Source organism: Nanorana parkeri, unplaced genomic scaffold, assembly GCF_000935625.1.
Source record: "Nanorana parkeri isolate BGI_ZX_2015 unplaced genomic scaffold, ASM93562v1 scaffold425, whole genome shotgun sequence".
NCBI classification, from domain to species: domain Eukaryota; kingdom Metazoa; phylum Chordata; class Amphibia; order Anura; family Dicroglossidae; genus Nanorana; species Nanorana parkeri.
Genome location: NW_017306693.1, coordinates 771152 through 784521, shown reverse-complemented (window position 1 = coordinate 784521; position 13370 = coordinate 771152). Strand labels below are relative to the sequence as shown.

Sequence of the window (13370 nt, the reverse complement as noted above, 5' to 3'; positions counted from 1 at the left end):
TACTGTGCTCTGTACGCTGACTGTACCCCCCATACTGTGCTCTGTACGCTGACTGTACCCCTCCCTGTGCTGTGCTCTGTACGCTGACTGTACCCCTCCCCATACTGTGCGCTGACTGTACCCCTGCCCGTGCTGTGCTCTGTACGCTGACTGTACCCCCCATAGTCCAATTAGGGAGATTCTCCTTCACTTCCTGTCCGATAGCAACAACAGAAATGAAGAAGGAGATCCCTTCAAAGTGAGGGAAATCCCTGGTGGTCACCACAACTAGTGTGCCCATTGGAAGATTTGCCATTTATTCCTGTTCTGGTGACAACCCTCAATGTAGGTATTTCTTTCACTTTCAGGGCTAATGGTCTCCAGGACGAATAAAGAGGGCGCATCTCCCTAATCTTCTGCCCCATGTACTCCAAGATGGAGACTCTCATAGTTTAGAGTTGGGACCGCACTATATGGAGGTGCCTTGGTGCGGCTGTGCGGCTTCCACATTTTCTGCAGAAGACGTGTATCTAAACCTCTCTTTTTAACCTTAGTGGTTAGACAAGTTTTTTTGCATGCTTGCTGGTAAGAGTGCTGGGAAACTTTTTTTGCTGTTTTACTGTTTGAACCCTCCCGTGTGCACCTTGCTGTAAAGCTGGTAACGAATTGATGAGTGCGTTTGCCATTTGTTTTGCTCTCCCTAATGGGGACACAGCAATAAAAACTACTCCACTCTTCAAAGCTATAAAACATTCAGTACTTCTGAGACCATGCAAAGCTAGGGTGTGAATAATTATGCTTGTTCTTTATTTACACTGTCTAAGCAACATGCTGTACATAGAAGTCGTTGTCCACTATTCAATCAAATGTCTCTTTTTTTTTTTTGCAGGGGAGCTGGACAGGAAGTTGGGAGGTCATGTATTATTTTAGAATTCAAAGGAAGAAAAATAATGGTAAGTTAAATTACTGGGGAACTGTGTGTGTTCATTCACGTGATGACCGGGGTGTTTAGCTTCCTGTCCCGTCCATCTTTCAGAGGCACTATGACTGACATTTGTTCCGTCATGGAATGCTTTACTGAAATGAATTTTATATCATTTTTTGGGACACAGCTTTCTTTTGGTGGTATATAATCACCACTGGGGTTTCTAGTTTTTACTATATAATGGGGAAAAAAAGTACCAAAAATTTTGAAAAAAAACCCCCTGTTTTCGTTCAGTGTTAACAGTGATCAATGGCCCTAGAATTATTATACACACTCTGATGTTCACAATGCTATGTGACAAGTGTGGTGCAATTTGTAATTTCACACACCTGATGTGTGTTTGTGGGGGCGGGAACTTTAAACAAAAAATGTTCTTATATGTGAACTTCATTTTTGAAACTTTTTTTTTTTTTTTTTACACATAACTTTATTGCTATCACATAGGAGGATAACAATCCTCCTATGTGATAGCATAGATACAGTGACAGGTCCTCTTTATGGAGACATCAGCAGTTTTTTAGACCCCTAATGTCTCCTAGGAAGCCTGAAGAAGCTGATGAAGCAAAGATCGTGCTTCATCAGCTTCTTCTCCTGGCTGCAGCAGCTGGAGAAGTGACACGCTGAAACCGGACGTGATGTAATGCCCATGGCTTCCGGGTTCAGTGATTGGAGGGGAGATCAGCCGATGGAAGTGTGCTAATCTCCCTCTGATTTAAATGCAGAAACCTGCTGTGCCGGCTCCAGGCTCAAGCGGGGGACAGCGGAGCCCAGTTTAGCCAACAGCGGAGGGGGTGCACACTTCCTGGTTCCATACAAACAATTGGGTGGCTTTATAGCTGTCACTGGCTGCAAAGATGTTCAAATTTTTCCACTTGTGTGTTGGAGCAGGAAAAGCCATTTAAAAACATCCACCCGCCCTCAAGTGCTAGCCGGACGGCAAGCAGCTGAAGAAGGTATGGCATTGGCCTCAGGGATTTCAATAGCTGTATATCCAGTTTTAGTTTCAAGTCACATACACTATGTCTTCTTCTAGCACTGGATTAAGTACAAGTCAACATTAGTGTCTGGCATGAAATGATGGGACTTCTAAAATCAAGTAAAAGTGTCTGCTCACCCCTCTCCTTGGGATCTGTTGTGATTTAGGTCAGAGTGACTGGTCAGTGTCCCTTCCTTACAGAAAGTATCCAGTAAAAGCATTGGTCAGCACATCTACAGCAGTATATTAAAAAAAAAAAAAACAGACTTATATGAAATCATGAAAAGCATCACACAACACTTTGTTAGGTTGAACACGTTGCTCCCTGTAACTGGAATCCTGTAACTGGAATCCTGTAACTGGAATCCTGTAACTGGAATCCTGTAACTGGAATCCTGTAACTGGATTATCTACTTTCATGATTTAAAAGAAATTAGATTTGTAAAATATATTTCGGTGATCAATTCTTTTACTTGTAGTTCACAGCAGCAGAAGTTGGTTGTCAAACCCAAATTCAAACCAGGAGCCGTTCTTCTTCCATTAAAGAAGCCAGAGTTAGATATACATGTCTTGCATTCACTCTCTCTGTCTTCTGTCTTACCAGTGACCTGTTGTAGAATGAATCTGAGAAAACGAGCCGTAATTTCAAGTATGTCATGTTATTCTTTTTACAATGCAGATTATTTTCTTGGTTCTTTTTAGCTGGACTGTGGGATTCACCCCGGATTAGAAGGAATGGACGCCCTCCCATATATTGATTTGATTGATCCTGCAGAGATTGATTTGCTTTTAATTAGTCAGTAAGTAAAATATTTGTGTTGAGCTTATAAGAGACATGGATTCAACTTTATGGTGCCTTCATGAGCAATTTTTCCCCTAGAGAACAAAACGGAGGTCCACCGCCATTATTCTAAGTTAGACAAAGATGGAAAAAAGACAGTCCAACGTGTGTGTATGTGTCAGACTACATTACCTATTCTAAGAATGCGTGTGTGTCGTGTGTGTGATTACATTACCTATTCTAAGAGTATACCTGTCCCTGTAAGCCAGTGTTCCTTAAAAATTAGATCTGGCACCCATCTTTTGAGGTTTTCTCTAATCGTTTTCAGTAGAGCTGGCTCCTGGATTAGACAGACTGGCTCCTGAATTCATACCCTAAGGAGAACTATGGGGAAAAGCCTTAACCCCATAGTTCTCCTTTTTAAGGCCCCATTCACACCGGAGTGGATCCACCTACATGAACGATCCCATACATTGCAATGTGTACTGTTCATGCGACCTCGTGGCTCAGCACAAGCCGAACCGCCCCCCCACCCTGAATTGCTCCCTGGCCCTTCTATTCCGCGCTGAAACAGCAGCTGCCTTGGTGTGAATGGGCTCTAACCCATACTAATTTGTCCACCCCTGTTGTATGTTGTGTTTAATGAGGAGGGCATCTAGAAGTTTTTTTTCTACATTTGTCAATGCTTCCAGCTGTTACCACCTGGGGAAGTGATAACAGCATGCTTCCCACTCTCACTGTAAAGAACCCCCTCCAGAATTTTAGATTAATCCTCCTTTCCCCTTACCTGTACCTACATGTTCTCTTCGGGGGACCTACGATTGCTGCCTAAGTTGTTACCACCCTGACAGTTTCCATTTGATTCTTTTGTAGATAGTGATTAAGCGACTGCATTTTAAGGTAAATAAGTTTTAGATTACGTAATTGTTCTTTGTAGATGAGGCTCTCTAGATATAGAAGCTCTAAAGATTTGGAAAGTTGAAGCACTGCCCATTGTCACCAATCAGATTGCACAGATTACCATTCTAAAGCAGATTTGTATCGGTTACTGGACTAAAAAAAAACAGAAAGGCCTGTGCACCTAGCCACCGACATACAAGTAGTAGGCTGTATAGCTGTAAGCATGCCAAGATTGGGATGGAGTGGCACAGGAAAGTGTGAGACTTGGAAGTGGTGCTGGGTGAGGGGGTCGGGCCTGATTAGGATAGGTGAGGTACAAGTACAGTTATCTTTTTAACATTAGTTTACTCTGTGTATAAATGTTAGCGTTTAATGGCCAAGAAAAGCCTTGTTCTAATACTGATAATGTTTCTATCTGTCATCTGCTAGTTTCCATTTGGATCACTGTGGCGCTCTTCCATGGTTTCTTCAGAAGACAAGCTTTAAAGGCAGGACTTTTATGACGCATGCCACTAAGGCCATATACCGATGGCTCTTGTCTGATTACGTCAAAGTCAGGTAATTTACACCAATATTTATTTATTTGTTGGTTTTCTCTAGTTAAGGGTTTGTAGCAATATACAATAAGTTAGAACTTGATATCTGGAGAATCCTGCTATGAAAGAATCGCAGTCAAGCAGAATATCAGGTTTGGGTAGAGCTGACTGTTAAATAAAAAAAAATGTTTCCTTCACAGTGCACCAGATATATCAGATATATATTTCTATGTCAATGGCATGTATACTAGGTCATTGTATTCTAGGCAGGGATGCACCAATACAGGTTTTCCGGTATCGAGTACGAGTACCGATATTTTTTACCGATATCGGAAGTACCATTAAGGAAGCCAGGCGGCATGTAATGACTCGCCACCTGGCTTCCTGATTAGCTGGTAATGACTCACCACCCGGCTTTCTGATTAGCAGGGAAGCCGTCCCCATGCTTCTCCTCACTAGGTAACGAGAAAGCATGTAGCCGGCTTTCAGGAAGCCGGGCGCTGTGTAATGAGGTGGCGCCCGGCTGCCTGAGTGGCTGGGAAGCCAGCTCCATGCTCCATCGTCATGAGGAGACGAGGGAGCATGAAGCCGGCTTCCCGGCAAATCAGAAAGTCGGGCGTCACGTCATTACATGTCGTCCGGCTTCCTGATTGGCCAGCTTCCCGACCAATCAGGAAGCTGTGCAGCAGCGAGTCATTACACTCTGCCTGGCTTCCTGATTGGCTGGGAAGCCGGGTCCATGCTCCCTCGTCACAAGTGACGAGGGAGCATGGAGCCAGCTTCCTGATACCGGAAGTATCGGGCTAGGCATCGGAGAATTGGGCGAGTATGAGTGCTCGCACAAATACTCTGCATTGGCACCGATACTAATATCGTGTCGGTGCATCCCAAATTCTAGGTATTTATTACCTGTAATACAATTACAGAGATCACCGTACCTTCCCAATGCCTTCTTGTTCCTTTTTTCTCCAGAAGGAGAGAGCTGTCTTGGTTCAGTAATGATCTATGGTTAGCAACTACTTCCTGTACTGAGATACTGGCTCAGAGATGACAGTCGTATAACTTATGGTGCCTTTACAGCTCTTGTCTATGTGCTCAAATGTCTGAAACAGATCAGCCCCTGCTGCAGCCTCTCACCTAGTGATTTGGCACAAAGTAACAATATTGCAGTCTGATCACCGAGGGAGAGGAGGCCAAGGAAATGCCTCCTTCTGCCTGCAGCACACCAATGTCATCTGAGCCTGGGGAAAGTCATGTGACTGGAGATCAATGATATTTAATGATAGAATTGCTGTTTTATATAGAATGATACTGTTGATGTATAGTGACATGTCGGAATTCATTCATGCAGATGTTTTGCTTTTTGTTTTTCAGTAATATCTCTGCAGACGACATGCTGTATACAGAGACTGACTTGGAGGAAAGCATGGACAAAATTGAGACCATCAATTTCCATGAAGTGAAAGAAGTAGCTGGAATCAAGTTCTGGTGTTATCATGCAGGCCATGTTTTGGGAGCTGCCATGTTCATGATAGAAATTGCAGGTGTCAAAGTGAGTGATGACATGCTTATTTAAAAAAAACAATCATTTGTAAGGCTTGCTACAGATTAATTGCAGGTGAATATTTTGCAATGTTAGCACCCCTCCCGCAGCTCTAAACTACCTATTGGAATGCAACCAGTGGTCTATCCTGCCAATTTATTTCTATTTGCTGGGTACTTCCTCTTACATCTCAGCTAACAATTGTATATTCATGCTGTTCGCATCCCCATAGTTAGAGCTGATGTGTGACACTGCAATGGTCACACCAGCTCTATAGATCAAGAACTGAGCGATCACATACTGCTCACAATCCTAGACCTGCAGAGAGCTATGACTGTTAGTCACTATTCCCCACACGGATTCCCCCCTCCCTTCCCCGTTCCTCCAGCGTGGACTGGAGGCACAGACGGGAGGGGGTGGGCACAGCTGGCTCTGGCTCTAGGGAGGCAGAACCAGCTATCAATCAGGTAGCGGGGTGGAACCTAACGATATTGTTGGGATCTTTCCTGGCTGCAGCATGGCTCTGCTCTGTCAGCTTATAGCAAGTAGTAGCCCACTATATGCTGAGTTTTGGGTCACATGATGACATTGGTAAATGTCCTCCTGTGACCCTAAAGAGAACTAAAGCCAAAAATAAAAAGTTTGGCTATTCTCTTTTAAAGGAACATTTTATCTGACCAGGTCAGGCCACGTCCAACACAAACCCATAGTATTGTACAAGAACACCTCATTAGCATTTGCGGATACTGAAATGCAATCTTACTTTAAATGGCAGAACAGCTGATAGGAACATATCCGGTCCTGCAAAAGGTTTTGATCTTCCATAAAAGATGTATGTTAAATTCTCACATTGAACATCAGTCCCATTTTTATAATGTGTCTAGCCATGTATCATAATCTGTGTTGTCTCCAAATGTAACTATATGTTAATAATTTTCAGTCTCTGCATGTTTTGCTCAATCTTTCATTCTTTTATCAGATATGAGAGGCAACAACACAAGTGCTTTTCTGTGTTCTAATAAAATCATTGTTCAGATTTCTTTTTTTTTTTCTTCCTCTGGTTTTTTAGTTGCTGTACACCGGTGATTTCTCCAGACAAGAGGACAGACATCTAATGGCTGCTGAAATTCCCAATATCAAGCCAGATATTCTCATTATTGTATGTATTGCTTTATTTCATTTATTATTGGTCTAATCATTGTGTCGCATTGACATTAATGATTCATAGCCAAATGTCTGCGCATCTTTCATAATTTCTTTCAATTTTGAATGGTCAGTTTAAAACAGAACTATGGGGACTAATAAGTGTTTTTCCCCATAGTTCTCTTAAGGGTCACGGGATGACATATACTAGCGTCCTCCAGTCACCCAAAGCTCAATATATCGCGAGCTACAACTTGCGGTATACTGAGACCGCCGCAGCTGGGACGGATCCCGACATTACTGTCGAGATCCACCCAGCTGCATGAGTGACAGCTGGCTCTGCCTATCGAGGGGCAGATCCAGCTGTACCCGCCCCCTCCCTCGTCCATTCCGCCAGTCAGCGCTGGAGGGTCAGAGACTGGAGGGGGAAATCCCTGCAGGGAGCCGTGACAGACGGTCACCGCTCTCTGCAGGGAGGTGAGCAAGCGACGATATGTGTTCACTCCCCGATCTGTTGAGCCGACGTGTGACAGTTTCATTGTCACAGGTCGGCTTGAACTATGAGAATGAGTGCAAATCACTCACCTCGTTGTTCTCTAAGATTTTTGTGGGACTTTAGCTTTGAAAAAAACACAATAGAATACAAGTAGTGTGATTGGCTAACTAACTTTTTTCTTTTATTATGCAGGAGTGCTAAAACCCTTTGTGTCTGTTTGCAGGAGTCCACATATGGCACGCACATACATGAAAAGCGAGAGGAGAGGGAAGCACGTTTCTGTAACACTGTGCACGACATTGTAAACCGGGGAGGAAGAGCCCTCATCCCTGTGTTTGCTCTGGGGAGAGCACAGGAGCTTCTGTTGATATTGGGTAAAGTTTATATAAAAGAGGCAATATTAGATAGCAAAACGGCATTCAAAGTAAACTATTTCTGAGAATAAATATTTAGGCTGCCATTGCTCCATTCTGCTGAAAATGTTAGTTGCTTCGCTGTTAAACTGACCCTCTGGCTTCAATACATTATTTCACAGTGTTCCAAAACAAGTATATATATCAGAAAAGTCAGAGTAAAGCACACTGGTATAGGGAGGTGGGAGGGGGACAAAAAGCACCTCTTTATAAGGCTACACTTGTTTCTGGCTGCATGTGCTGTGCATTTGGCGAGAAGACTTATTGGAAGGTGTATAGTGTTTGGTTGTGTTTTTTCCTGCTATTGCAGCTATATGCATTTGTTGTTTTGCTGGCTGCTTGCCCACAGAAAATAAAAAAGGGCCTTAACTCTAGAGATTCCCTTGTGATTCAATCATTAGAGGGACAAATGAGAACAATTCTGACTTGCAACATTTGTATTGATACTTGTGTACCAGTGTATTGTTACGAGCCGTCATTAGTCTCATGTGCTGCCAGCAGCACCACACTTGGATGTGTTTTGCAGTTCATACTAGAGACTGGTGATTTCTCAGCTTTTAGTATAGGTGCTCTTTATATATTTTGGATGTTCCTGTTGCACCCTGAGAAGGAATTGGCATTATATATGTTCTGTGCTGGCATTCTATCATTATTTCCACAATTTGATGTTTTTGCATAATCCTCCTTCAGATGAATACTGGCAGAACCACCCTGAGCTCCATGACATCCCCATCTACTACGCCTCTTCCCTGGCGAAGAAATGTATGGCTGTCTACCAGACCTATGTCAATGCCATGAACGACAAGATCCGCAAACAGATCAACATCAACAACCCCTTTGTCTTCAAACACATCAGCAATCTTAAGGTCTCATATTGACATACTGCTTTTATGCTTTTACATCCCTGAAATACATGCGCAATTTCCCTGTTTTGTCGCATTAAATATTCTTGAACAAATTACACTGACCATTCAGCTGCAAGAAAAATGATCTATAAGTGGCATAGATTTCACACAACTGCTAAGTTCAGGTTTGGATGTCCCAGCAAATTCAGCTCAAGAGCTGAATGTTTGATGCTACAAGTAGTCTCCAAGAACCCTCAAAATATCATTGCGGGTTGTTATGCAACTTTTGCAATAGTTGGGGTTAAAGTGCATGCATCTACAATGAGAATAGATTTTACCAATATAACCTGCATGAGAAGTGTGTTAGGAAAACTCTTAGTTAGAGCAAGGTTACAGTTTGCCATTTAACATATTGGCAAATACCAAGCCTTCTGGAATGATGTGCTTAAGAGTGATCAATCCAAGATTGTTTGGTCACAGTAAGAGTAGACCCATCGGCTGCGTGAGGGTAGAGTAGACCCGTCGGCTTGGTGAGGGGAGAGTAGACCCGTCGGCTGCGTGAGGGGAGAGTAGACCCGTCGGCTTGGTGAGGGGAGAGTAGACCCGTCGTCTTGGTGAGGGGAGAGTAGACCCGTCGGCTTGGTGAGGGGAGAGTAGACCCGTCGGCTTGGTGAGGGGAGAGTAGACCCGTCGGCTTGGTGAGGGGAGAGTAGACCCGTCGTCTTGGTGAGGGGAGAGTAGACCCGTCGGGTGGGTGAGGGGAGAGTAGACCCGTCGGCTGCGTGAGGGGAGAGTAGACCCGTCGGCTGCGTGAGGGGAGAGTAGACCCGTCGGCTGCGTGAGGGGAGAAGAGCCTCATGGTGGTGGTAATGTCATGGTTTTGTGATGCTTTGCTGCTTCAGGACCTGGGCAGCTCACAGTCACCAAGTCAACTTCTGCACGATATCAGAGTGTGACTGATGGGAATGTGAGGTCGTCTATCCAAAAGTTGAAATGGGTCTTTTAACATAATGATCCAAAGCACACTGCAAATCCACCCAAGGAAGGGCTGAAAAAGAATAGAGAGTTATGGACTGCTCTGATTTGATTTCTATTGAAGTTTTGTGGGGGGGATTTTGAAATGGACACTTCATGCAAGGAAACCCACAAACCATTGCGCAACTGAAGGAAATTTTCATGGAGGTGTAGCCAATAATTTCACTGTCTATGTCAGAGACTAGTGGGCAGTTATAGAAAATGCCATTCAAAAAGTTATTCCTGCTACAGGGGGCAATACTAGCTTCTGATGCAAAGGGTGCAAATTCCATAGTACACTATTGCATCCATTGATATATTGTTGTTTTTATTCAAGTATAAGCATTTTATCAGTCACAGTATGAATAAAGATCTCATGTTTGCATGTTTAGATTTGTTGAAAAAGTCAACAATTCCATGGAGTGTATTTAGGTGTTCACATGAATGTATGCGTCCATGAGACTCATTGAATAATGTTACGTTTCATATTTATTTGGAGTTTGTTATAAATAAACACAATTTAAGTTTTCTTTCATTAATCTGCCCATGTTGTATTCCTTTTTTTAGAGCATGGATCATTTTGATGACATCGGCCCCAGTGTGGTCATGGCCTCCCCTGGTATGATGCAGAGTGGTCTATCTCGTGAGCTGTTTGAGAGCTGGTGTACAGACAAGAGGAATGGCGTTATTATCGCTGGATACTGTGTAGAAGGCACACTGGCAAAAGTGAGTACCTGGGCAGTGCACTGTGCATTTTCTCTCATTCAGCCAGGTTGGGGCTAAATAGATGGAGGCATAAACCCTGCCACCGGGCTATTGTATACCGATGGTGGCAGATGTGCTGCTCTCAAAATACCCAAACAGTGACTGCATCTGATGGGTAGGCTTTCAGCTCTTTTAGAGGCCTCCAACTGCAGGGGCCCCATCATCCTTCACGCTGAAGTCTGTCTCTGATTCTTCCCTGGCTAACTCTGTTTTGCTTAACCTCCTTGGCGGTATTCCCGAGTGCTGCTCGGGGTTAATTTTCTGTACCATAAGCGGTAACCCCGAGCCACTCTCGGGAATACACAGCGCGTCTCTTACATTCTTCCTCGAGCCGCGCTGTGTCCTCTGGCCGATGCCGGCATCCGTCTTCCGGGATCCGTACCTTGTGAGCGTCCGCATCGCAGGGGGCGGAACCGGCGGGAGATTTAAAAGTTTAAAAGAAAAAATCATACCGCCAGGGAGGTTAAGGGGTGAGGATGTTTCCACCTCAGATTCGAGGGATTCAGTACAAGAGGAGGCCCATTCCACTTGACATTCTTAAGGATACCATCTCTATCCATATTGACTCAGTGTGCACGTGCCTTGCCTTAGAGCAACATGCATTCGTTTGACCGGAAGTCACTATCTTGGGCTCCCTTAAATTGTCCAAGCCTGCCAAAACCTGCCATGTACACTCACTTTTATAGCCTGTATTGTAAGGGGATTTCCCTCCATCCTGAATAAAAATAGTCTTTCCTTGTAAGCACTGTGCTCAGCAGGGTTCCCTTTTGAGGAGGAGTTTCTAAGTAAATGGGCAGTCCTTGTAATAGTCCCTATAGCGGATGTCCCAGTTTTGAAGCACCCTTTGGACAAAAAATTAAAAACTAACTTTTGGGGCCTTGTTCTCCTTGGCAGGTCCTGCCAGTCTGCTGTCACAACCATGCGAGTTTGTCAGACTTACCACCACCATGCGAGTTTGTCAGACTTACCACCACATCAATTCTATCTGTGTTTTGCTGTGGGCATGCAACATTTATCAGTTTGTTGCCCTTTCCTTTGACTTGTCCACTGCTCCTCGGGTTTTCACCAAGGTACCAGTGCCTGTCCTAGCTCTTCTTCATCCTCAAGGCATTGTGGGATACCTGAACGATCTACTGCTAAAGCAACAATTGTTCCAAGCTATCACTGTATGTGCAACAGACAGTTCATGTCCCCATGGGGGGTGGGGGGGGACGACGACATACAGCCTCTCCGTTCCACCATTGCTTGGTGGATTAGATAAGTCATTATTGAAGCCTATGGTCTAAAAGGTGGGTTTCCACCCTTTCATTTAAAGGCCCACTCTACCAGATCCATTGATGCCTCATGGGCTTTTCAGCATCACACATCTGTTTGCCAGATTTGCAAGGCTGCCACCTGTTTTCTGTTTACATGTCTGTTTTACCAGGTGGATGTTCAGACAAATTCTGTTTTTACAAGCAGTCATACAAATATTGTGCCACATAGAAAATCGTCGTTGCCAGCTTTTTGGTTATACAGTATTTATGTTCTTTAGTAAATTTTTGTATTAAAAAAAAAAAACATAATGTGTTATTGTATCGTCTTTCCCCAGCATATTATGTCTGAACCTGAGGAGGTCGCCACCATGTCTGGACAGAAGCTGCCTCTAAAGATGTCTGTAGATTACATCTCATTCTCGGCACACACAGACTACCAGCAGACCAGTGAGTTCATCCGGGCCCTCAAACCTCCCCATGTGGTGAGTAAATTCTACTGCTTCTGTACACGCATCCTGGGTCTTGGCAGCATAATCTTTTAAAATTAGATCCACGACGAGAACCCATACAAGCAAATCTGTCTTCAATACTCGTCTTTTGAAAGCTGCCATTGTGTGACTTACAAGCTGAAGGCTAGTTCCAGGCTGGCACCTGACTTGGTAATTCTGAATGGGTGCTTCACTGCCCTGGAACGAGTATGCAGCTTTACAGACAGGACTTTATCTCTTAAGCGTTTTTTTTTTATAGTGGTGGCGCATAACATAACACGTCATCCAATTATTTCCTTGCTTTTGCAGATTTTGGTACATGGGGAACAGAATGAAATGGCCCGTCTTAAAGCTGCAATTATCCGGGAATATGAGGACAACGAAGAAGTTGACATTGAGGTTCACAACCCCAGAAATACAGAGGCGGTGTCTCTAAATTTCAGAGGCGAGAAGCTAGCTAAGGTAAGCTGTCAACTACAGTGGGCTAAAACACAACACCCTCCTCTAGTGATTGTAATGGTGTAAGATAGAGCGACCTAACTTGGCATGCTTTGTTACTTTCTCGTCCAGTGAGGGACACAGAAATTCAGAAACAGTCGGGTTACACGGCCATCTACAAGGGTTAGGACACTGTCCAACAGTATAACCCTGTTTTCTGCCTACGTTTTTTGCTAGTGTCTTTGGAGGTTGGATACCTTTTCTACAGGTTTGCTGGAAAAAATGAATATGTATTTTTCTAGTCTTTTCTTTATGGAATCTTCTCCTGGAATCTTCTATCAAGACTCCTTGCTGACACTGCTGCTTGAGCCAGTGTCTCTTCCCTTGATAATTACTCAACACCTCAGTAGTCCTTATGTGTAATTCTACATAGGATGTGTTTTGCACATAACAAGAGGTCCCAGAAGTCTGAGTTTGCTGACACTTAATCTACAAGTTTCATAAATAAGGAAGTTTGATAAGTGAAAAAACACCTGTTGCTCCTGTTTAAAACACAGTATGTCAACAGGAATGTTGGACATTAAAACAACGGGCTTCAATATACTTTGAGGTCAAAAATACAAATGTTCATCATTTCGTAGTACTAAGCCCTTCTGAAGTTGGTTCAAAACCTATACCAGGGTCAGAACTATTAGCCGTGGTCCCCAATTTTTTTTGAAACTTATTTGGGCATGTGCAGGAAATATAAAGCTGTTTGTATTTACGGGAAACCGCTGTAATGAAATGAACGAAAGTTTTTAACGCTGGAATTG

The 13370-nt window shown here is 43.7% G+C and overlaps 1 protein-coding gene across 2 annotated transcripts in view; it reads left to right on the top strand.

Annotated features, from left to right (window-relative positions):
• Positions 1-13370, top strand: part of CPSF3 (cleavage and polyadenylation specific factor 3) — a 31416-nt gene that overhangs the window by 924 nt on the left and 17122 nt on the right. For both annotated transcript variants that reach the window (XR_001941420.1, XM_018560007.1), the window contains exons 2-11: positions 869-932; positions 2643-2740; positions 4051-4179; positions 5532-5709; positions 6770-6859; positions 7563-7713; positions 8443-8618; positions 10179-10337; positions 11968-12114; positions 12430-12582. Coding sequence is in view for 1 of the 2 variants with exons in the window: in XM_018560007.1 (XP_018415509.1) it covers positions 869-932; positions 2643-2740; positions 4051-4179; positions 5532-5709; positions 6770-6859; positions 7563-7713; positions 8443-8618; positions 10179-10337; positions 11968-12114; positions 12430-12582 (1345 nt within the window). In the remaining variant the exon portion in view is untranslated. The remainder of the gene's footprint in view (positions 1-868; positions 933-2642; positions 2741-4050; positions 4180-5531; positions 5710-6769; positions 6860-7562; positions 7714-8442; positions 8619-10178; positions 10338-11967; positions 12115-12429; positions 12583-13370) is intronic.